The sequence below is a fragment of the Helianthus annuus genome, chromosome 7 (assembly GCF_002127325.2).
Source record: "Helianthus annuus cultivar XRQ/B chromosome 7, HanXRQr2.0-SUNRISE, whole genome shotgun sequence".
Lineage (NCBI taxonomy): Eukaryota > Viridiplantae > Streptophyta > Magnoliopsida > Asterales > Asteraceae > Helianthus > Helianthus annuus.
This window is the reverse complement of record NC_035439.2, coordinates 8,393,655-8,417,865: the sequence shown is the minus strand read 5'-3', so window position 1 is coordinate 8,417,865 and position 24,211 is coordinate 8,393,655. Positions and strand designations below refer to the sequence as shown.

At 34.9% G+C, this 24,211-nt stretch overlaps 3 protein-coding genes across 8 annotated transcripts; 2 read left to right on the top strand and 1 right to left on the bottom strand.

The window, feature by feature from the left end:
* Window positions 1–4,739: 4,739 nt before the first annotated feature.
* Window positions 4,740–14,450, top strand: LOC110867788 (RNA polymerase II C-terminal domain phosphatase-like 4). Of its 6 annotated transcripts, none has more exons than XM_035975468.1 (15): window positions 4,740–4,879; window positions 6,437–6,593; window positions 6,984–7,164; window positions 7,873–7,958; window positions 8,098–8,219; window positions 8,325–8,505; window positions 9,428–9,717; window positions 10,094–10,282; window positions 10,372–10,410; window positions 11,318–11,703; window positions 11,799–11,893; window positions 12,777–12,869; window positions 13,187–13,249; window positions 13,515–13,518; window positions 13,681–13,755. In XM_035975468.1, the coding sequence occupies exons 3-10, from the start codon at window positions 6,995–6,997 to the stop codon at window positions 11,621–11,623; spliced, it is 1,383 nt and encodes a 460-aa protein (XP_035831361.1). In that variant the 5' UTR covers window positions 4,740–4,879; window positions 6,437–6,593; window positions 6,984–6,994; the 3' UTR covers window positions 11,624–11,703; window positions 11,799–11,893; window positions 12,777–12,869; window positions 13,187–13,249; window positions 13,515–13,518; window positions 13,681–13,755. The 6 variants fall into 6 exon arrangements, with proteins under 6 accessions (XP_035831361.1, XP_035831360.1, XP_035831358.1 ...); XM_035975467.1 differs by having other exon boundaries at window positions 11,799–11,922; XM_035975465.1 differs by lacking the exons at window positions 13,187–13,249; window positions 13,515–13,518 and adding an exon at window positions 12,972–13,111 and having other exon boundaries at window positions 13,681–14,450.
* Window positions 12,533–13,800, top strand: LOC110867789 (serine/threonine-protein phosphatase 2A 65 kDa regulatory subunit A beta isoform-like). The gene is made up of 5 exons (XM_035974857.1): window positions 12,533–12,568; window positions 12,777–12,869; window positions 12,972–13,111; window positions 13,187–13,577; window positions 13,681–13,800. Exons 1-5 carry the CDS (start codon window positions 12,533–12,535, stop codon window positions 13,798–13,800), a joined length of 780 nt encoding a protein of 259 aa, XP_035830750.1.
* A 3,249-nt stretch (window positions 14,451–17,699) lies between the features above and the next one.
* On the bottom strand, window positions 17,700–18,273 carry LOC110866205 (ethylene-responsive transcription factor ERF026). Its single transcript, XM_022115478.2, has one exon. The coding sequence runs from the start codon at window positions 18,259–18,261 to the stop codon at window positions 17,746–17,748; it is 516 nt and encodes a 171-aa protein (XP_021971170.1). The 5' UTR covers window positions 18,262–18,273; the 3' UTR covers window positions 17,700–17,745.
* Between the last annotated feature and the right edge of the window lie 5,938 nt (window positions 18,274–24,211).

The window sequence follows — 24,211 nt, the reverse complement described above, 5'->3', positions numbered from 1 at the left end:
TCGGTTATTTTCGGTCCGGACCTAAACTTGCTCACTCCTAGCAACAATATTCTCAATATCTTGTCTAGTCATAAATTGGTTTTCCTGAATTTGCTCAGATTGATTCCCTTCATTAACTGGTTCATTACTAGCGTTTTCCATCTGATAATTATTATAAATATAAACTATTAGTGTCAAATAATTGATAATCTACAAAACAATTGCACATACTCACATAAATCTTTTTACAACACATATGTAGTCAAAATTGTCGATTTCTCAACTTCCATTTTTATATATTATATTAGGTATCCACACACACTGTTTATCTTACAACGTTTTATTCCTGAGCTATTTTACAGAGTTATACTTTGTTACTACTGTTATTATACAAACATACTTCCCAACCCCACTATTCTTTTGTCAATTGGCAGTTCAATAGCGACGCTCCCTCTCGTCGTATTTCCAGGAGATTTGTTCTCCCATTTCCCGGATCCTATTCCCTGTACCTATCAGTTCTTCGCCAAACTGGCGGAGTTCGGCTAAGTTTTCGTTGCTCATCGGCGGGTTTGGTATAGGTTCTGGGTCAAACTGAGGGAGAAAGGTATAAGGACTATTTATTATATTTTGAAACTGCCAGTCGTTAGTCCACCACTCGTCCATTCCTCCTAAAGGTTGAGCATGGATTAGGGGGTCTGGAATAGCTGGTTCTAATTTCATTGGAAGTTGGGTTTCAGCAGGATAAGGGTAAAGGTTGTTGTTGATAGGTCTAATGATATCACAGCTTGCCAGTAGGCGATCTATTTCCTCTTGAAATGTTACTTCTTCAGTTTGTTTAGAACTCTCTCCCATTTCTATTCTTGCTGACCAAGAATTTTCCCCGATTTCTATTCCCGCTGGCCAAGAATTCTCTTCAGTCTCGATCCCTTTTCCTTTATCCGTAGGATTTTCTATTTTTGGAATTCTCCTAGTTGCGGGTTTCCTTCTACGTACTTTCCTCCAGCCTACATATCTTCTTCTATTCTTAAGTTTTGCCTTCTCAGGAGGTGGAGCTTGAAATTCCATAGGTTCCTCCACATCAGCAAAGTAACCAGTAAAGTCGTTGGAGACTTCGATTGGTACTGGATAGAGATTGAGATTCTGAAGGGCTTCAGATAGCTCATTCATGCTGTTTAGCATATATGCAAAATCCACAAAAATGCTAAGTTAAAATTTTATAACAAAATTTCACAATTAACATTTAAGTATTATTGCATACCGTGTAATTAATTTAATACAAAGAACAACTGAAATTTAAGCACACTAGGATTTATTGTAACTTATTTATTTACGCGATAACTTTTCTCTAGAGTTTCTGGCTTGTAGGTACTATAGGTACTAATACTGATTTAAAGGTTTGCATTCACTGCTACAGTGGCTAACATGTAAAGATCTGCCCATTTTTCATCTAATTTGTCTTCCCAAGGTGGATTATGGCCTATTTCCTGGGTTTCCGGATTAAACCTCACTTTCTTTGGTTGGGATTTCTTTCCTTTTTCTTGACTTTTCCTAATAATCGATTTTTTTTACTGGGAGATAGTGGATTCTCATATTGTGCTTTACGGACAAAGATTCCTTCCTCAATTTCTGCTGGGTATTTTGAGGATGAGGTTCCCTTTTCTTTAGGTGCAGTATCTAATTTGTGATAGATAGCAGAAAGTCTTTGTTTACCCATACTGTAACTAACAAATAATCAGTTAATAAAACACATAATCACAGAATGAAAATCAGAAATTTAAGTATTTCCCCCAAATACTTTAATAGGCTTAAATCAGCAGTAAGCTTAAATCAGTGGCTCTGATACCACCTTTTCATGTCACAGCCCACGCGCCCGGTTTGACCTGGTCAGGAGCCGCGGGACAGGAATCCCGTGGTATTTCTTAATTTAAAGTGACAGCGGAAGAATTTCTCAGGATCGATTTAATACTTGAAAAGCCTATTTGATTTATTACATAATTTAAGGATAAAATCCGGTAATTTACAATAGAGTGATTTCACTGGGAAATCTTTTATTTTACAAAACATGTTTCTTTATTTATTTATATTGAGCCACTCCTTTAAGTTGTAGTGCTTCGCGGCACTTTTCCTTGGGTTACAACAGATCACCTGAAACATGTTTAAAAAAGGTTTTGTCAGCGGGGAAATACTGAGTGAATCATTCAGTTTAATTAAAACGACGCATTTGTTATAATTTACAGTATTAAGAGCGATTACAATGTTTCTGTTTGTCAACCATATACCCACAGTATTTGTCACTCGATCACCTATTGGCTAGCCCATTTGTCCAATACTGTCTGTGACTGTGGTCAGATCACCCATTGGCTACCCGTTTGTCCAAGTGTGACGGGAAACAAGTAATGTATACAAAACCCCACATACCGGCTGTAATTTGGTGATTACAAAGACTTAATCCCTGTAATTATAACTTTGAAAATAACTTGGAGTTTTGTAAATCAGTTGATAAAAATAGAATGACTCACCTTGCAGATTTTATACAGGCAGAGTTTAATCTACTGATTAGCCTTTTTGACCTAAATTAAATACAATGCATACGAACGGGGTTAGTAACTAATACAACATTTACGACAATTCACGAGATTAAACCCTCACAACAAATGACAAAGTGCGATACTTAAACATCCATCGAATTAACGACGAATGACAAAGTATAAACCCAAATTGAGCAGCACTTAAACATTCGTTGGATAGTTTCAATCGATCGGACGTTGAATCGTAATAGCGATCGAGTTAATACCCGGTATCGTCGCAGCACCTCGCTACTAATTGAAATTTCGACTTTAGAGTAGTGAGAATTCATTTTTACGAAAAGATTTCGACATCAGTGGACTGTGCAGGTAACAAGCTATTTATAGCTGAAATTTGGGTTTTACGCGGCCCGCGTAACCCACATGTTTACCATACGCGGCCCGTGTGGCCGCCTAGTTTAGGCATAGGGTTGATTGGTCACAAGTAGGCCCCCAGATGGTCAACACGTGGCCCCGACATCCTTATCCGGTCAACCTTAAGTTGACGCGGCCCGCGTAAGACAAGGCTTGTCTTTTACGCGACCCGTCTGAGACCCAAAGTTTTGTTTTTCTTGATTTTTAATATGGTTTAGGGTTTCAGAGGTCCAGGTTTTATAACTACGGGTATTTTTAGAAAATTTTGAGAGCCCTTACATATTATTAGTTTAATTTCAGTGAGTTTTATATATTCATAAATCTTAAGTATAAAACGACTTATTTCACTCTTCCATATTTAGATCATGCACACTTTACTTTGTTATTTCACTTTACTCCATATTTAGATTATATACTCTAATTTAGTTCAATTTCTTTATAGTCTATTCGGTTAACTTTATACTCGATATTTCATATCCACCTCCCTTTTTGTAGTGTTGTTCGTCACATTTGTAGCGTTGGTTATCGATCCATTATATGAAAAACAAATTATGTTATCGATTGAAACAACCGATGATGTGAACATCTATATCTATATCTATACTATATAATTAAAGAAACCAATATGTGACACGTGCCATTCATTGGAGACACCTATTTTTTGGGTTTTCCGCCTTTCTTTTATATTTATTATTTAGTATATAAATTAGATTTTTTACTGTTATTGGTATTTTATTATTTATCAAATATATTGATTACTTAAAATTTATATATAAGACTTTATCCAAAATTATATTTATTTAATACACCATTAATCCAAAATTATATTTATTTAATATACTATTAATCTAAAATTACATTTATTCAACTTGTGTAATACATAGAGTTTTTAAAGATTTAACTTTTTTGATTATTTGGTATATAAATTACAATACACGAGGTTCTTAAAAATATAATATTTTTTATTATTTAATATATAAAATTATATTTATTCAACCCGTGTAATAAATGAGGTTTTTAAAGATATATTATTTTATTATTTAGTATGTAAAATTACATTTTTTTTCAACCCGTGTAATACACGGGGTAATAATCTAGTTATATAACCATACAAAAAGCAACATAAGATACCTTAAGCCAACTTAATAGTTGTGTCTCTTCACATCAAACCCCTTAAATAATACCCTTGCATTTACAAACACATGTTATGCCAATCCATAACCCAAACCAACATGTCTTAATATACACACCCTTTAAACGATACCCCTTAAATTAATAAACACATTTTATGTCAACCACCACGCAAATGAATGAATTCTGAATCCATAACACTTATTAAGGACACACTCGCTATTGGATCGTCACACCTCCACAACCACGCTGTTTATTGAAATATTCACATAATATGTGTTCCTTACACACAACCGACTTTTTCCTCACAAGTCACAACGTTTAAGACCATGCGTAGTGGTTGGGGTGAATAATGCCTCACCCTTGGGCGTTGTCTGCCACGTGTCATCTTAGTCAGCAAAGGAGCGTTTTTTTCTAAAATGGGTGTAGTGGGAATATGGATATTATGTTAATAGGCGTGTAAAGAATTAAATAAATAAAAAAACCATAAAAAAATTAATTGGACAAAAAATAGGAAGATGAAGAGTGATTGGACAAACAAATGGGGGATGTGGAAAACAAATGCTCCGGCGTTGTTGAGCAAAAAACGCCCGAAATATACACCACAACGGTCTGAGACAAACCTCATGAATTTATAATTAATAAAATAATATTTACTCTTTCCAATCTTCCTCTCCACGTGACCCCTCTATGTATAAAATTAGTCATCTCAAACAATTTAATCCCACTTTAGCTCAAAACCGTTTCATATTCCCCATCTTTTTCTTCTTCTTCTTCTTCTTCACGGCCTCAACCGCTATTCATTCAAAAACATCTATTAGCCATTCAAGGTACATGTCTCTTGCCTCTCTTGATTCCATTAAATTATTACTTGAATTTGAATTTCACTCGCTTAAATCCTATATCCCAACCCTCTCCCTATTCCTCTACCCTTCGTACTGTGTTCATCCACTATTGAAGTTACAGCTTTTACTGTCTTCCTTCGAATAAACTATCTTCATTCGATTTAAATCCTATATTCCGTGTTCATGGTTGCAATTAGGGTAAATTATTATATAATTAGTGAAAATTGTTTCACCCTCTCCACTTGAAATTAGGGTTAGTGTAACGTTCTTATGATCCTCATATCAAATGTTTATATTTATGTTATTTTTTGGGGGCAAATTGGTTGTTTACATATTATTGTTCAATCGATTTAAGTAGTATATGTTTATCGTATTTGCGTTTCTTGAATGTCATCACAATCGCTTAATTTAAATTACAATCGCCCAACTTAGATGACAGTTATGTTATTATTATTTACATTCTATGTTTATTCCATACCTATTTTGATGATTCTGTTGTTTTATACACTGACTGACGTAATGAATCATTAATTTCATGGATGGTTGTTGTACTTTCCGCCGTAAATAGGGACTATGGATCATGTTATCCCCTTGAATTACAATTAGGTTTTACTTCGCATTTGATCTTAATATGTTCATACTTTTGGTTTCTATTGTATACTTTAATTAATTTGGACCAGTGACTTAAGATAACAATCGTTGTTTTGCTTATACAAACGAATCTTACGTTTGATGCTAAAACTTTGATATTCAACTCTGCCGCAACACGCGGGTAGCGCAGTATCCTCATTATGTTGAATGATTAACGCGTAGTTTGATCCTCACAATTTGTTAATCTTAGTGACTGTTAACACATAGACGATTTTGTATCAGTCGTTTATTGTAAGACGGGTGGTGTTTTATATCGCGTTGTTCCTCCTGCCGTTGTTTATTGAATGACCTGCTTCCATGATCTATAAGACATAATTGAATTAGAATAGGAAATATTCACTGAATCAGATCAAAACAGTTATTATGATGCATATGGATATTACTGTTTGCTTGAAACAAGTTTTTGAATATTACTTTCTCTACTATCAATACAAACATTAAAAAGAAATCTCATTTACATTCCACATCAAGTTCGGTAAATATTCACTGTATCATGAATAACTGAACCAGGGATTTATCCTCCACTACGAGAGATCAGTGAAGCATGTAATAACAGTACTTACGGGCCGTATGATCACCAAAGTTATATTGTAAAAAAAAACCTGTCCCGACCCGAAACCTGTTCTGACTCGGACCCGTCCCGACCCGGGCCCGTTCTGACCCGGACCCGTTTTGACCCGAACCAAAACAACCTTTTTTATAATTGACCCGTTATGACCCCGGCCCGTTCTGACCCGGACCCGTTTTGACCCGAACCAAAACAACCCTTTTTTATAATCGACCCGTTTTGACCCGAACCCGTTTTGACCCATGACCCAACCCGACCCAACCCGTTTGCTAGGTCAAAAAATGACATTTGACTCTTGTTTTTATTACGATTCCAAATAACAGAAAAGAAAAAAAAACTCCCCTTCGCTCTATCTGAGATCGTCTCTACCACACCGTCGTTCTTTTCCTCCGGCGAACGTCAACACGCGGTGGTGTTGGGACCACCTCTCTGCGGCTCCGGTGAATATCGCTCTTTCAGAAGCAGCTACATCATTCTCTCGTAAGTTTCAATATAATATTTTTATTAACATATAGCTTTATTTGATTTCGTTGAATGCAGTGCTAAGTTTTGTAATTAGTTACACTTCGTATCATGAATTTGAAAAAAAAAAATCTGTAAGATTCGTTAACGTATGGATCAAGGTGCCTGTAACCTGTAAGCAAGGGTTTGCGGTGCTAGATAAAAAACCCTAGAAAAAAGATTTTAACGATGAAGGTGTTCTGAAACCAGACTAGCAATTTCTAACTATAATTAACAGTGTAACACAGATTGTTAGAACAATTTAGAGGCTATTTTGTTAGTTTTAGTATTGTTTTTGTACTTTTGTTAGAGAATGTGGCTGATGACTGTTTTGATGTATGTTTTTTTTTTTGACTCTGAATCGGATAGGTGTACCGTAAATGAGTCTCGTTGATGAATCGCCGGTGAACTCGTCAAGCAGTGACGATTTTGCTGCATTTCTGGATGCAGAGTTATCTGATACTAATCCTCAACAAGAAGAAGAAAAACAAGAATCTGATGATGACGATGCCGACGACAACGATGATGAGATTAATGCAGTTATTGAAAGGTATATAATAACATTCTTGTACTCGTCTAGTTTTTTTTAATAGCTTTAGACATAGATTTACTTGCATCAAACTTTTGTATGTATAGAAAGCTAATGTGTGATTTGCTGCTTTATAGGAGTGAAGTTATTAGGTCTCTTAATGTCTTTAGTGTAATATAAATTTTGATTAATAGTAATTAACATGTTACTGAGATAGATCTCTCACATATAGTTTCATGTAAATTGTAAATAGGCTTAGTTGCTTAAAATAGATATCGGATTACACGGTCTTAACGTGTGTATTTTAGCGCCTCCAAACCTGATCATATGCTTAATTGATTTTTTGGGTACTTGGATGCTGTTAGTGAACCTTTTGCATGTGCGCTTGGTTTTAAAAAGCGAGAGGCAATCTTGAAAACGCTCCAACATGTACATATAAGTCAAAGGTAGGGGGGACACTAGAGATGTAGCTTTCGGTTGTACATAAAGCTTACTAGACCTGCATACCTCGGAGTGCTTTTCGCTTTTTAAAACCAACCGTGTGTGTGCGTGCGTGTGAAGTTAAGCTTAAAATACCTTTTCGTGTTTTACGATATCAGTTTTGGTGTAAAACATTGGTTTTGCAAATTAAATGTTAGTTTAAACGTTTTATATTTCAGAAGTCGTGCTTGTTATATCTGATTCTTTTTCAGTTATTTTGGTTGTTTTAAACGGCTTAGTTTCCCACAGGACAAAGAGAAGGAAGATCAGTGTAGTGGATGATACAGAAGAACCTAACGGTTCAACATCTCATATAGTTCAAACAGAAGTAACAGGTGATGCGTCTATTCTTTTGATTATGCTTGTTTTCTAGAGAGAAAATAAATCTATATTTAAGAAGCATGTAATACTTTTGGAACTCTTCAGAACTTCATGTATAAGTTTTTCGTAATCTTTGTTAATTATTATGCTCAGAAACATCAGTGAAGGTGGATATATGCATACATCCTGGTTTTATCGGAGGAATGTGCATAAAATGTGGAGAAAAAACGGATGATGATACTCAGTCTAGTGTGGCATTTGGTTATATACACAAGGTTATCTATTTTTTTTTTTTCGTAAAACATGCGTACCTTCTTCCTTCTTACATAAGTTTCTCGAAGTTGTGTAACTAACTAGTTAATCTTATAATAATATTGCAGGATCTACGACTTGCCAATGATGAAATAGCTCGTTTGCGTGACAGAGATTTAAAAAATTTGCTACGCCATAAAAAGCTTTATTTGGTTCTTGATTTAGACCACACGCTACTAAACTCAACAAGGTTTTCAGATTTAACTCAAGATGAAGGATATTTATTGAACCCAAATGACCCTATGCAAGGTGTATCTTAGTTCTTATAATAATAATATGATGTTTCCTTGCTTCTAAATATTTGTTCCCATAATATGATTTGTCGGTTAGACAGCGGGTTGGGTGAGATTAACATGTGTAATATTTTGTTATGGTAGTTTTGTCTATGCTATCTAATATTGTTTTCATGTAGCAATTGTGTTAGGTTTTTTGAACGACAAAATTTTCTAGTAATTGTGTTAGGTATGGTTACAGGAAGTTATATAATTGAGTAAAATGCCAATTTCATCCCTGAGGTTTGGCCAGTTTTGCGACTTTCGTCTAACGTTTGTTTTTTTTTTTTTTCATCTGGATCTAAAAGGTTTGAATCTTGCCATTTTCATCCAGCACGTTAACTCGATCTATATTTCTCCGTTAAGTCAAGGGTATTTTCGTACATAAAGTGAAAAAGACCAAATTGCCCTTTCAGTGAATACTTGTACATTACGCTAAATGCTTGTATATAAAGTGAAAGGGACCGAATGCCCTTTAAGATAACAAAAAAAAAAACAGGAAATACCGCTGATTAAATGGATGGAGTTAAGGAGCCGGATGAAAATGGCAAGATTTCAAATCTTTTGGATCCAGATGCGAAAACACAAACCTTTGGACGAAAGTCGCAAAACTTCAGGGACGAAAAAGGCTTTTTACTCTAATATATAATTTTAGTAAAGGTTTAAGTTACTCATGTTATGGTTCAGGCTGTTTTGCACATTCAAAATACAATTTGGATTTTGGACAACTTTCGACTCATTTAATCAGTTTCCGTTAAAGAGTCTTTTTGTTTAATCTGATTGACTCATTAGATATAAAACATAACTCAAATCAGTCCACATTCATAACTAATTGACTAGAAATGCCACAATATTATAATCTATAACCATGGGTATAAGTTCATATTTTATAATGACAGATGCCCTAAAAGGTAGTTTATTCAAATTACCATTCATGAACATGGTGACAAAACTGAGGCCGTTTGTTCACACATTCCTTAAAGAAGCAAGTAATTATTTCGAAATGTACATCTACACCATGGGGGAGCGCGCTTATGCATTAGAAATGGCACATTTACTGGACCCTGGTAGAGTTTACTTTGACTCTAAAGTCATTGCGCAAGGTGATTGTACTCAAAGTCATCAAAAAGGACTTGATGTAGTGTTGGGACAAGAAAATGCCGTTTTGATCCTTGATGACACAGAACAAGTAATTTTCTTTCCCTTTTTTTTTTCTTTAAAAAAGGGTAAATTGCATTTTATGTCCGTTAAGTTTCAACAAAATTTCAGGCGTTGTCCTTTAGCTAACGAAATTACAGCGAATGTCCTTTATGTCTAATTTCTTTACAAGCGGTGTCATTTCTCCCTATAAAGATCACAAAAATAAAGGACATCCGCTGTAAAGAAATTAAGACATAAAGGACGTCTGCTGTAAAGAAATTGAAACATAAAGGACATCCGTTTTAATTTCGTGCCTGAAATTTTGTTCAAACTTAAAGGACGTAAAATGCAATTTACCCTTTTATAAATACAAATCTGTCGCATGATTGATTTCATGTAGTGACGGTTTTTTTTTTTCTTTTTAGGTATGGTCAAAGCATAAAGATAATTTGATTTCAATGGAACGCTATCATTTCTTTGCCTCAAGTTGTAAACAATTTGGTTACGAGTCTAAATCTCTTTCTGAACTGAGAAGTGATGAAAGTGATACTGATGGTGCTCTTGCAACTGTTCTGAAAGTTGTTAAACGGGTGCATAGTATGTTTTATGACTCGGTATGGTTTGGTAATCTTTTTAATTACTTTATACAAATAATAATAATATGTTTTTGACAGCTTGGTTTTATTAATTAATGTTAAAATAGGAACTTGGGGAGAATTTTGCAGGACGTGATGCAAGACAGGTGAGATACCATTTGATGATTGTATATTCATATCTAAATCTTTTACTCACCCAAAAACACGCACACACACATCAAGTCATCTAGTTTTGGGACTTTCGTCCAAAGGTTTGTTTTCTCGCATCTAGATCCAAAAAGTTTAAAATCTTGCCATTTTCATCCGGCTTGTCAACTCCATCCATTTTTCTCCGTTAAATCAGGGGTACTTCTGTCTTTTTTGTTATCTTAAAGAACAATTCGGTCTTTTCACTTTATGTACAAGTATTCACTTAAAAGGGCAATTTGTTTTTTTTTTTCACTTTATGTACGAAAATACCCTTGACTTAATGAAGAAAAATGGATGGAGTTAACGAGCCTGGCGAAAATGGCAAGATTTCAAACCTTTTGGATCCAGATGCGCAAAAACAAACCTTTGGACGAAAGTCGCAAAACTGGCCAAACCTCAGGGACGAAAATGGCATTTTACTCTAAACTATAATTTATACAGTAGTTGTATATATTTTTCTCTCTCTGAAAATGGCCCATTTGCTACCTCTAGCATGAATGATATTTAAAAAATAGAGTGAATTGCAAGTTTTGTCCTTTATCTTTAGGCCATTTTGCAAGTTTTGTCCTTTATTTTTAAATTTGACGAGTTTTGTCCTTTATGTTTGAAAATCAAGCACGTTTTACCCTTTGGGGCAAAACGTGCTTGATATTTAAGGACAAAACGTGCTTGATTTTTTAAACATAAAGGACAAAACGTGCTTGATTTTTAAGGCCCAAAGGGTAAAACGTGCTTGATTTTTAAACATAAAGGACAAAACTCGTCAAATTTAAACATAAAGGACAAAACTTGCAAAATGGCCTAAAGATAAAGGACAAAACTTGCAATTCACTATAAAAAATATAAATGCTTAATTGTTGTCAGATGTTGCATGCGGTTCGTAGTGAAGTTTTGAAGGGTTGCAAAATTGTATTCAGTCGAGTTTTCCCAACAAAATTCCAAGCAGATAACCACCATTTATGGATGCTGGCAGAGAGATTAGGAGCTACATGCTCTACCGAGGTTGACTCATCGGTGACACATGTCATATCCACAGATATTGGAACTGAGAAGTCACGTTGGGCGATTCAAGAAAACAAGTTTTTGGTCGAACCGCGGTGGTTGGAAGCTGCGAATTTTCTATGGCAGAGGTTACCAGAGGAGAGTTTTCCCGTAAAAGTTAATCGTTGACCATATTTCTTTCACTTCTAAAAGACGAGTTTCCAGATGTACGCCTCAATATCATTAGCAAGCTAGATCAAGTGAACCAGGTATTGTAATAAATCTTCTATTCAATGCATTCGTTTTCTAACACTTGTACCTGTTTTGCATAAATACGTTTCATTTTGTTTGGCTGTTTTTACAGGTTATTGGAATCGATCTTTTGTCTCAATCTTTACTACCAGCAATCGTCGAACTTGCGGAAGATAGACATTGGAGGGTTCGTTTGGCAAGCATAGAGTACATACCTCTATTGGCTAGTCAATTAGGTGTCGGATTTTTTGATGATAAACTCGGTTCTCTCTGCATGCAATTGTTACAAGACAATGTTATTTAGCTTTAATATTATTATTTGTGTTATGTTAAGTGATTATAATCATATCATTAAGGCTGCAGATGAACCGAGCGAACATGAGCAAGACCTTGCTTGTGTTCATTTGTTAAGGAAGAATATATGTGTTCACGAACTGTTCATGAACACTTACCGAAAGAGCAGGGGCGATGCTTTGAAGGGGCCGGGAGGGGCGCCCGACCCCTCGAACTTTTCAGCCAGTAGTTTTATATATGTAGTTTTCGTATAGAAATTTTTGGGTATATATGTTTTCGACCCTCCGGTTCTATAGAAATTTTTGGGTATATACGTTTTCGACCCCCCCGTAAAAAAATTCAAGCTTCGCCACTGCGAACGAGATTTTTTGTTCGTGTTTGTTTGTTAATTTTAGTTAATGAACGCAAACGAACGTTCATGAACACAAACTAATATTCATGAACACAAACAAGCGTTCATGAATAGAATATATAGTACATTGATACTTATTAAGTAATTTGTTTGTCAGAATCTTGAAGTATTTAATTGAAATATAAAAATTGAAAACACTAATGAGCTATCGAACACAAACAAACACGTTAGCGAAGGTTCATGAACATAATTGAACGAACACGACATCTGTTCATGTTCATTCATTTAACTAAACAAATGAAATTTCTTGGTCGTGTTTGTTCATTTTATTAAATGAACGAACACAAACGAATTTCCCGCCGAACGGTTCACGAACTGTTCAGTTCGTTTGCAGCCCTAGTTATCATCTCTCTTGTGGCTTACAATCTGTCGTATATTTTGCAGGTTTACTCCATCAGAGATGCTGCTGAAAATAACCTAAAACGCCTTTCAGAGGAATTCGGCCCAGATTGGGCGATGCAGCACATAGTCCCACAGGTTTGACTTTGACTTTGACCGTTATGGGTGATATTCAGTTCTTTTTAACACATGAATTTAGTCATTCACTGTGTATAATTTACGTTGCTCTTTTCTTGGTAGGTCTTGGATATGATTAAGAACCCGCATTACTTGTACCGTATGACGGTTCTTCGTGCTATTTCTTTACTGGCCCCTGTTATGGGCTCAGTAATCACTTGTTCTAAACTGCTTCCTGTAGTTGTTACTGCATCAAAGGACAGGTGATTGCATTTGTTGATTTTTTTTAATCAATTCTTTTCTGTTTTTTATGAATAATGTATTTGTTTGTTCTTCAGAGTTCCGAATATCAAGTTTAATGTTGCGAAGGTCTTGCAATCTCTAGTTCTTATAGTTGACCCGTTTTTGGTGTTCCCTTATTATGTAGATGTTGTAATCTTACTTGAGATAGAAACTTTTGACCCGTTTGCTTCTGAATGGGTCGGATTAACAATTGCTTTTGACCGGAAGCAAGTCGGTTGGTTCTGCCGGTTTGAGATCCAAACGGCTCGGTTTTCAAGCTTTAATGGTTCGGTCCGGTCTGAAACTTGGAACCAACCATATATAACTGAACCGTTTGGTATGGTTCAAACTTCAAACCGTCAAACCGCCCGTCAAACCGAACAGTTCGGTTATATGGTTGGTTTAATCTGGCTGAACCAACAGGCTTGCTTCGGTTTGGGTGATTCGGTCGGTTCTAACGGGTTATGAACACTCTACTTAACCATAATGGAATTTTCATTGTGTCTATTTATAATACATACAGTTAAACCAATCTTTACATATGATGCAGGTGGTTGAGAAAAGCATCAAGCCATGTTTGGTAGAGCTGGCGGAGGACCCAGACGTCGATGTGCGTTATTTGGCGAACCAAGCTCTTCAATCAATCGATCAAGTGATGATGTCTAGCTAAACAGTTTAATAGGTGCATCTTTTCCAGGGGCGGACCTAGGTGAAGCTCAGGGTGGGCGGGCGCACCCCTTAAAAAAAGAAATTTAGTGTATTTTTTAGGCAAAAAACCCGATCGCACCCCCTGAAAATATGCTTGAACCACTCATCCGCATCCCAGCAAATAATTTCTGGGTCCGCCACTGAATTCTTTTCGTTTGTGGTTCTAGTATTTATTGTCCATCTATTTTTGCCAATTGCATGTGTATTTGCTGTAATGTCAAAAATTAGCCACCGTATACCCTTTCTATATTTAGCATGAAAAAATTACTAATGTAATGGTTGAATCAATGATGGAGCTATTAGAGATATACAAGTACAAGACAGTGTCAAAGTATAAGAAAAAGGTGGTCCAAATGATAGCCTTACCTCACGTTGGGAGATATGGAAAGCGAGGAACGAACTATTGTTTTCTACCAAACGTATAGCCATCAACAAGATCTTCGGCGAAATCCAAGCAATGACTTTTCTTTTGGTGAAGCATTGGACGAAACAAAGCAGCCTAGAGTGGCAAAACTGGGTGTCTTTTAATATAGTCAAGTAATGTTCTTTTTTTTGTTTGATGTATCAATTGTTTGGAGAAATATGGGAGATGGTGTATGATGTTTTGCTCTAGTGTCTTGCTTGTCCAAACATTGTATATTTTTACGTGATAATTAAAGAGTTGTTTGCCGTTAAAAAAAGAGAGAAAAACCCATTATCAATGAATTAATTCTATAAGAGGTTTATGATAATACGTGTAGCGGCAATCGAGTATGTAAGATGATTGAACCCTAGGTCCCTTGCGAAGAACAAGTAAATCAAATCATAACAATTAACATAAAAACTGATGTCTCGAACCTTCGGAGTATACTTAGATGCTTTTAGAGCATCCGGGATAAAGGTGAATCTATCTAAATGTAGCATTTATGGGATTGGGGTGTGCGAGCATGAAATTCAAAACATGGCGGATTACCTGAAGTGCAAAAATGGTACGTTTCTGTTCAAACACCTTGGCTTACTTGTGGGAGCTAACATGAATCTTGTTCGGAATTGGAAGCCGGTGGTAGACATATTTTGAAACGGTCTTTCAATCTGGAAGGCGAAACACTTATTTTACGGTGGAAGAATAACGCTTATAATGTCGGTCGTAAATTCTTTATCCACATACTACTACTCAATATTTAAGGGCCCGATGAAGTATTGGACTCGCTTGAAAGAATAAGACGGGTATTTTTTTGGGGAGGATCAGAAGCAAAAGGCAAAAATGAATTGGGTGGCTTGGGATCACACTATTTCCCCGGTTGAATATGGTGGCTCGGGTTCGGCTCACTTAGGGACTCGAATCTAGCGATGTTGGCAAAATGATGGTGGAGGTTTCGAACGGAAAAATCCGGGTTACGGCGTAGGTTAATATGGGCCATACATCATAATTCGAGAGATTGGACGGCCATTCCGGGTAAGATTTCTATCTCCGGCCCCTGGAAGCAAATTATAAGCATTAGGGAGTCTCTGCTTAGGGTCGGGGTTAACTTGATGAAGGTTGTGTCTACTATTATCGCGAACGGTTCCTCCACATCTTTCTGGCTCGACTGCTGGGTAGGTGCTAACCCCTTAGTTTCAACTTTGCCAAACCTTTTTCGGTTAGAAAAAAACAAATTGTGCTCGGTGAGAGATCGTATCATTACTAGTGGTGCTGGGCCTGGTTTCAATTGGGACCGGGCCAGACCCGTCGCTGGTGATGTAGAGCAAACAGAACTGCAATATCTTTTGGACTTAATGGGCAGAGTGGTGTTGGGCTCGGGTCAAGATACATTTGTCTGGAGAAGAGTCAGGGTTTTTCCATGTCGCTAGCCAGCGGCGGATCTAGAAAATCCGCCAAGCCGTAACGTTTTATAAATAAGCCGGAACGAAATCGAAAAACCTCAAATTTTTCCAAAATTTACACTAATTTTTCCAAATTTTTCCGCGCCAAGCCGTAGCGGGCGTTGCCCCCTGGCATAAGGTAGCTCCGCCACTGTCGCTAGCATAAAGAAAGTCATCAACACCTTTAATAGAAATCGCCCGACCCGTACGTTTGTATGGAATAATTGGGTGCCGAAAAAAGTGGGGATCGTGGCTTGGAGAGCGGACGACAAGAAGTGCACCGGTGAGACGTAATATAAATGCTCCAGATTCGCTGTGTAGATCACGAGGAAACTAGCGAGCATCTCTTTGTATCATGCCAGTTTGCGTAGATAATATGGCAAAATATCACAGTTTGGTGTCGGATTCCGCCTATTATAGCTATTGAGTTCAAAGATCTCTTGGAGCTGCACGGGTTGAGTCCGGGTTCGAGGAAGAACAAAAAGTCTCTAAATTCCATAGTTTGGCGGATCCAGTAATTTTTTTCACCATGTTCCTTTTGGTTGATTCTCATTAATTTTTTCCAAATCATACAAGTTTCCACTAATTTTTTCAATTTTTTTGCTAAACCAAGAGGGTTCCTGGGAACCCCCAAAACACCCCTGGATCCGCCCCTTTTTGGTCGTTATTTGGTGCATTTGGAAAGTTCGTAATGAAGTTCTTTTCTCTCATACTTAGCCGTCGGCTACTAAAGTCTTGGACGAGGTTAAGTCTCTTGCTTTCCTATGGGTGAAAAACCGTTCAAAAGACACTGCACTGACTTGGGAGGCTTGGAACAGTTTTGATATTTTCACTTAATTTTCTGAATGCTGTTCCAGTGGTGTAATAATTGATTTGGTGATTGTAATTTTGGTCCTAGCTTCTTGCAGGGATTTCAATAAAATTTATGTCGGCCTTTAAAAAAAACATAAAAACTGAATTGTCTTGTAACTACTGATGTAAACTCTAGCAATTAAATGTTAGACGAAAATAAAAAATTCTATAAAAATCAACATAGAGTGAATGCATTTATGAAAATGAAACTAAGAAAATCGCACAAATCAAGTCTACAATTTATGAGACCATAAACATATATGTACGAATTAAACCTAATTCAACTCAATCATCCCGGTCTACATTGATCACAATTGAAATTTCGAACCAACTTATCTAAATTATTTTCTTTTATATTATGTCCGAACGACGTAACGAAGAAAAAAACACTTAAAAGGCTGAGCTAAGCCAAGGGGCCAAGGCTAGCTCGAGCTTGACTCGATCTTCATACCGAGCTAGCTTGAGTCGGCTTAAAATTAAAATCGAGCTAGAACTTAAACTCAACCGACTCAATTAAAAATTGAGTTGGCTCGCTCGACCAAACAATATAACTTATTATTGCCAAAGAACTAAAGATAAAACTTTAGTTAACCAAATAACGGAGTATGTAGGTTACACAATTATTTAACTTGCCTTTATAAAGTATGTGATCCCTTCACTTTTGTTTATTCATCACTGTGGAACAAAGAAACAATGGAATAGATTAATTATGTAGGAATGGAAGGGGCCATTTCATAGCCATTTCTTTCATCCAAATTTTGTTTCTTACACTATGTACAAAGTGCAATAGCTTTAAGGGTTCCAACTTTAAGTAGGATAGAATGGTACTTTCACCCTTATTTTAATACACGAAACTCCCTTAAATGTCTTAAAATTATGGTAAAATTATTTTTTTCCAAAAAGTTGTATTTAAGATTGTAGGGTGGGGATTCAAGAGTGAACAATAGTGTATTTGTGAACTCAGTAAACAAATCATGGCCATCGATTTACATCAAATCGTAAAATACACTAATGTATTTTCATCATCAAATCCTACCCATTGATTTACACTTGTGTATTGATAATCAAGGGCTAGAATTAGTTCACTAGTATTCATTATCAAAAGGATTGTTCACAAATAAACCTAACCCTAAGATTATATAGATATAGTTATACGTATATGATAAATTTAAGAAAAAAAAAACATTTTTCATAATATTAGTTAAAAACAAAACTAATAGCTCCACAAGTTGTCACAGTCAGAAGAGTCCCCCAATGGCCGATCATCAACAACCATATGCCGCGGTGGACTCACTAGCATTCCACCAGCCATATCCACCAACAAATTCGGCATATCAAAAATCGCTTCTTCATCAATAAACTCATCATTCCGGTCACCACCAACGGCCCGGTCGCCGTCTTCTCGCTCTCTAAACACCTTCATCGACTCAGCAGCTTCTCCAGCAGCCCGCCTTATCAAGGCGGGCTCCGGGGACTCTGGAACTTGATATGATCCCACAAAGTCTGGGAAGTTCAGCGTCGTGTCACCACCCTTGAGTGCCAAAGCCGCTACGTCATATGCGGCTGCAGCCATCTCGGCCGTAGGGTATGTTCCTAGCCATATACGGGATGTTTTACGTGGCTCGCGAATCTCGGCGACCCACTTGCCGTTCCGGCTACGTATACCGTGAAAGGTGGTGTGTTTACCGGTGGTCTTTAGAGAGGTTTTGGTGTAGAAGGATGTACTCATGATGGTGGTCCGAATTTATTAGTTATGCATGTGTGTGCATATATATACAAGTGCATATGCATATAATTGGAGGTGTAATAGTGTGTGAAAAAAGGTGGTGAAACCGTGGAGAAATCGTGTAATGTTTAAACACATACTATTCACACTACAATAATATATATTGCAAGGGATTAAATAAAAAGTGGAGTTTTTAAGTAAATGAATTTTGGGTTAAACCTATTCCTTTTAAATATTTAAATAAAATAATCATTTTATATTGATTAAAATTTATTTGTTTATATTATAAAAATAAGAATCTGGTTATAATTAAATTAATTTAGGATAGTATTAATATATATTACAGAGTTTAAATGAAAATCATTAACTCAATATCAAAAACCAAAAATTAACATTTGGTCTCTAATCAAAACACTTTCTAATTTGATCTATTGTTAAGTATAAATATAAGAGTTAAATGCTTGGTTGGTTTATGTGGTTTGTAAAGATTGAAGACTTGATCCTAGTGGTTTAATAATTACATATTTGGTCTCAGTGTTTGTAATTTTTACACTCGTGTGGTCCTTATCAATAAATTAAGTTAGATTTCTCAGTTAATTTTGTATTAAATTACCAAAGTACCCTTACTTATTAAGAAAAACAATAAAAAAATAGTTTAATTAAAACATATACTCCCTCCGTCCCATCAAAAGTATCCTATTTTGAATTTTCAAAGTCTTTATTTATAAACTTTGACCTTAAATAATTTTGTTTGTGTTAGATAATACTTGATGAAAGTTATATGATTTGAGTGTGTTTTACAAGTGTTTTTATCGGGTTAATTTTCATCAAGTTTTATATAATACAAAAAATATATAATTAAAGTCAAAGTTTATAAATAAAAACTTTAAAAATTCAAAATAAGACATATTTAATGGGACGGAGGGAGTATTTCTGTTGATCCCACCCCCACTTCTTCCCCAAATCACCATCATCGCTATTCTCTCTCTATACCTTTTCTCTTTCTTTGTTTGTGAGGGGGTAAAAAAACATATAACAGCTATCAATTAGGTTTTGGGGTAGCACGCACTACCCCTTCAACTTTTTTGGCAAAGTTTATTTTTAGTGCAAAAAGTGGTTTTTTTTTTCTTTTTCATTTTATATATTGGCTACTCCCAAATAATTCTTTTAGCACTTGCTACCTCTCAACTTTTCTTCTAGATATGTCGCTAGACTTTAAACATGATACGTAGGTACGAGATGAAATTACTAATGATGGTTATTTTACGTCTCCAAATATAAGACAATGTGTAGTGGTCACCCATGTGGTTTGGTCTTTTTTGCCATGTGGCGTCCACGTTATCAATGCCTGAAAATTAGGTAAAATGGTGTGGTGATGAGACATGTGAAATTAGCGGTTTGGAATTAAAAAAAAAGATTGGTTAACAAAGTAACCAACCATTCATCCTCTCTCTTTCACTCGTGGTCTAAACCACAAAGGGGAGTCAAATATTGTATTTCACATGGGAAGGGGGTGGTATAGCGCATATGGTTGCATGTGGTTTTGGCAACCACGAGACTACTACACATAGTCTATGAAATGAACTAAATAATTTTATCTATTATAAAAATAATTTTATGCAAATAACCAATTTCATCTATTATTTTCATTAAAAAAGGTTCTCATACATTAAATAACTAGCTAAAATTTTTATTTTAAGTTTCGGAAATTTATAAACCTTATGCTGATACGAGAATCTTATTAAAAAAAACCTTTTGTAGAACTTAATCGTGTTTATAGGGGAGAATTTTACAACTTTTAACGTAATTTTTTGGGGGTTGACAAGTAAGATAAGGGGTACGTTAAGCCCACCCATATTAAAACACCTTGTCATAATGGTATTATTTAAATAGAGCAAGTATCAAATAGAAAATTTGGTTTTGATGAGAAGGGTAGTATACAATGGGGTTGTTGCATGTGGCAAACTAAAAAAACTAAAGATAAGAGTATTTTAGTTAATCTCTTCTCATCTTCTCTATTTCTCTTTCCATGCATAAGGCTAGGGTGTGAGAGTATGGGTTGGATCATCAATGCCATATAGGACCTTTAATAAATTGCTACACCACCCCCTTGTCTCGTCCACCATGGTTGATATGGATTAAACCATGAAAACAAATGGACCTCCTTTCCTTTTTCAATATTTTCTTTTCCTTTTTCACAAAAATAAATTAAAATAAGAAAAATAGTGGTTTGGGTAACACCCTTAGGGCAGTGGTTTTGGATGATGGATTAGAAGTGGGTGACATGTCGCTGATGTGGAGGGTCATGACCACACCCTATAGCTTAATAAAAACCTCTATTTTCAATATTGCTTTCATTTCTCTCTCCAGAATCACTATATCATAGTGTGATTTTCTTCATCAATCAATGATTCAAATACTCAATCAACGTGTTCTTCAACTTCTTTGAAGATACCCAGTTCAATTTCATACAACTTCTCACTTTTTTCGTTAGATTGTGAAGTGAATCACTAGATTCGTTCGATTCGATTATTGATCAATGTTTCTAGCATTCGAATTTCGTCAATTGGTGAAGAAATCGACTTCAATTTGTGTAACAAATTCGAAGAATTTCGTCAACCATTGTGTTTTAGTTCATTATGTTTTATAAAACACACTAGTTCATTATGTTTAGCTCATTGCGTTTTTTGTATTGTGTTTTATAGTTTTAGGGTGAACTGTGTTTTACACTATCTTAGTTTTTGGGTGAATTGTGATTTTTTTTTTCGGAATTGTGTTTTTTGAATTAGGTTTTACATTAGGTTAATTATGGAAGTCATGGGAGTGCAAAAGCTTTAGGTTTTTCAACATTACATTTTGCAGAAGGTTAGTTTTTGGGTCAATTGTGTTTTACTATAGCTTAGTTTCTGGGTGAACAATGCTTATCTGAACTGCGTTTTTGAACAAAATTGTGTTTTATATTTTGAATTGTGTGAGTTGTGTTTTACAATAGGTTAGTTTTTGGCTGAATTGTGTTTTACAGTAAACCAATTGTGGAAGCCATGGGAGTGCAAAAGCTTTAGCTTTTCCATTATTACGTTTTACATTAGCTTAGTTTCTGGGTGAATTGTATTTATTTGAATTGCGTTTTTGAATGAAATTGTGTTTTTATATATCTGGATTATTTGAATTGTGTTTTACAATAGGTTAGTATTTTGGGTGAATTGTGTTTTACAATAACTTAGTTTCTGGGTGAATTGTGTTTATTTAAATTGTGTTTTTGAACGAAATTGAGTTTTATTCCACAATTGTGTTTTTTTTTATATAAAAACGCAATTAAACTATTCTGTAATCATATTTTTGTTTAATATGATGGTCATTTGTGTTTTAATATACACACATATGTTTGTAATTTAATTTTTATTGTGATATAGTGTATTGTGTTTTCCATCGTGTTTTACGTATTTAGGTTTTCGAATTTATTTCAAATGTTAGCAATAGTATACTCATTTTCAAGAGAAAAAAAACGTTTTTTTTATGGTTCAGATTTAAAAAAAAATACCGCTATATGAAAGCGTTATTAACGTTTTAAAAAATTATGGAAGTGGAAGAGAGAGAAAAGATTATCTTGAATAGAGTATAATATCCTTAATCATATTAGACGCCTCTTTTTGAGTTGTGAATTCTCCCATTTAATTTTAGCCTTCCATTATACAATCTAATGGCTAGTATAACTTCTTAGACTTCTTAAACGAGGATATTTTTTTGCCAACCCCAATAACCAGTTTGTTGTATTTTTTCTTTGAACATTAATCTATATCTATACTCTATAGTCCTGGGCCTTTGGCTCAGTGGCATAGGCGATGACGGATCAACTTGTTGACGCAAGTTCGATCCCGAGCTGCCCCGGTTTTAATCCGGCCTTTACCCCAGTGGGCTATATACTCATGTGGGGGAGGTATCGGTTTCCGGGCGGTAGCCTTAACGGCCAGGCCAGCTTCAGCTCTGCCTTCAACTGATTCTTGACTTGGTCGGGGTCCCCGTTTGTGGGATGTGATAGCCCTTCCAAAAAGAAGTTCACCTACCAAAAAAAAAATATCTATACTCTATAATAAAAGAAACTAACTTTGGGACACTTATCATTATTCTAGAGCATCCTTAATTGTAAATAATTATTATTTAATTTAAATTATTAAATACAAATTAAATTAATATAAATTTTATCAACCCTAAATTATTGGCATAAACTTAACTTCAAATCGCCTATATGCTTTTTTCTCAACAAAATCTCTAACGTTTTTTTTAATATAAAATATTAAATTTAATTAATATTAAAAGATTTCATAAGACACATGACATAATTAATTTTAGATTTTTATTTATTGTTTGTTAGTTTAATTTAAGAAACTGTATACATAATTAGGTTCTTAGTTGTTTTCCATTTTCTTGAATAATAGGCTATAATCTTGTGTATTGTACGGACGAAATCAGTAATAAAAAACTGTTTATTTACGTTTTTTTAAAACAACAGATAATCATGTTTAAATTGTAAAGTAATTTAAAGATATAATCATCATTATAAATCTAATATAACACTTTCGTAAAATCTATCTTTGGAAAGGTTTAAATAAAAAATATCATTATAACTTATAAATTAAAATGTTTAAGGTAAAAGTTGATTTTGTAGGAAAGTTTAGGATACCTAATCTAACAAAAAAAATATTGGTTAGTTTAACATATATATTTAGAGGTCGAAAATTAAGGTAACTATTCTAAAATAAGAAATGTTGATAGTAACTAAATAAAATTTTATACCTTATTCTATTTTATTTTATTTCGGGTAGCTAAGACTTGAAGTTTAGTTATCGGAAGAAGTTATGTCTCAAGTGAAGTCATCTGATGGCAATCTTCGCCTCATAACAAGTAATGTCGACAGTATCCATAGAAGGATAGAGATGTTCCAGAAGCAGTCTTAAGGAAAGTTTGGGGTTGTTTGGCAACTTCTGAATGGTTAAGTGCTGAATCAGTAAGAGGTCTGAACCATTAAGAGTCAGTATAATGTTTAACCGTTCAGAGGCAAATATCAGACCAATTCAAATTAGTAGTCTTAACCATTTAGACATCAGTTCACAAAACAAACAGTCTGAACAATTAAGTTATGAACCAGTAAGAGGTAAGAGGTCTGAACCATTAAGAGCCCATTAAGAGCTAAACAAACAACCCTTTAGCCTGTTTATGCCAAGGCAGGGGAGTAACTGGTTGACAATGAGTAAGAGAACGAATTCCCCGTCGAGTCAGTTGACGAGAAAGTTTCTTAACTATTTATTATTTTTCTTTATAATATTTAATTTGTGAATATTTCTTTTCTTTAGTATTTCCTTTTTAATGTTTTTATTATTTTTTTTGCTTATTTAATAATTTAATATTTTATTAACTTAATCCCGTGTAATACACGGGGTTCTAACCTAGTAGCTTTTTATATGATATTTCCCTTAAAAAAGAAAAAAATAAAACTTTACAATAAAATCAAATATTTAAAATAAAATAAATTATAAGCATATTTTTTTTAGATGTGTGATAAGAACAATGACATGATATTTTTCATATCACACACACACACACACACATATATATATATATATATATATATATATATATATATATATATATATATATATATATATATATATATATATATATATATATATATATATAAACGAGATCAGGAGAAAACGCTCAAAAGTGTGAGAACGGTGAGAACGCATCCTGGCCGAACACGTGGCGTGGGGCATGATTAGGGTCCGAGGGGTTTTTTTGTCTTTTTAGTATTCTTCTCCTTTCACGATTTTCGCGTTTGACATGCTTCTTTATCTTTTGCGTGCAAGGTAATTTTGGCATTTTGTAGATTTATTAATTATTTGGCGTTTTATTGTTTTTTCTCAGATTTCTTCTCTTTGAATTAATTCTTTTTGTG

Excerpts from the sequence above, each read along its gene's own strand:
- LOC110867788 (XM_035975465.1), top strand. The coding sequence starts at position 6,995 with ATGAGTCTCGTTGATGAATCGCCGGTGAACTCGTCAAGCAGTGACGAT. Across the intron at positions 9,718-10,093 it reads TCCTTGATGACACAGAACAA|GTATGGTCAAAGCATAAAGA; the intron begins GTAATTTTCTTT and ends TTTTCTTTTTAG. Across the intron at positions 10,283-10,371 it reads ATAGTATGTTTTATGACTCG|GAACTTGGGGAGAATTTTGC; the intron begins GTATGGTTTGGT and ends ATGTTAAAATAG.
- LOC110867789 (XM_035974857.1), top strand. The coding sequence starts at position 12,533 with ATGAGCTATCGAACACAAACAAACACGTTAGCGAAG. Across the intron at positions 12,569-12,776 it reads AAACAAACACGTTAGCGAAG|GTTTACTCCATCAGAGATGC; the intron begins GTTCATGAACAT and ends TATATTTTGCAG. Across the intron at positions 12,870-12,971 it reads TGCAGCACATAGTCCCACAG|GTCTTGGATATGATTAAGAA; the intron begins GTTTGACTTTGA and ends TTTTCTTGGTAG.
- LOC110866205 (XM_022115478.2), bottom strand. The coding sequence starts at position 18,261 with ATGAGTACATCCTTCTACACCAAAACCTCTCTAAAGACCACCGGTAAA.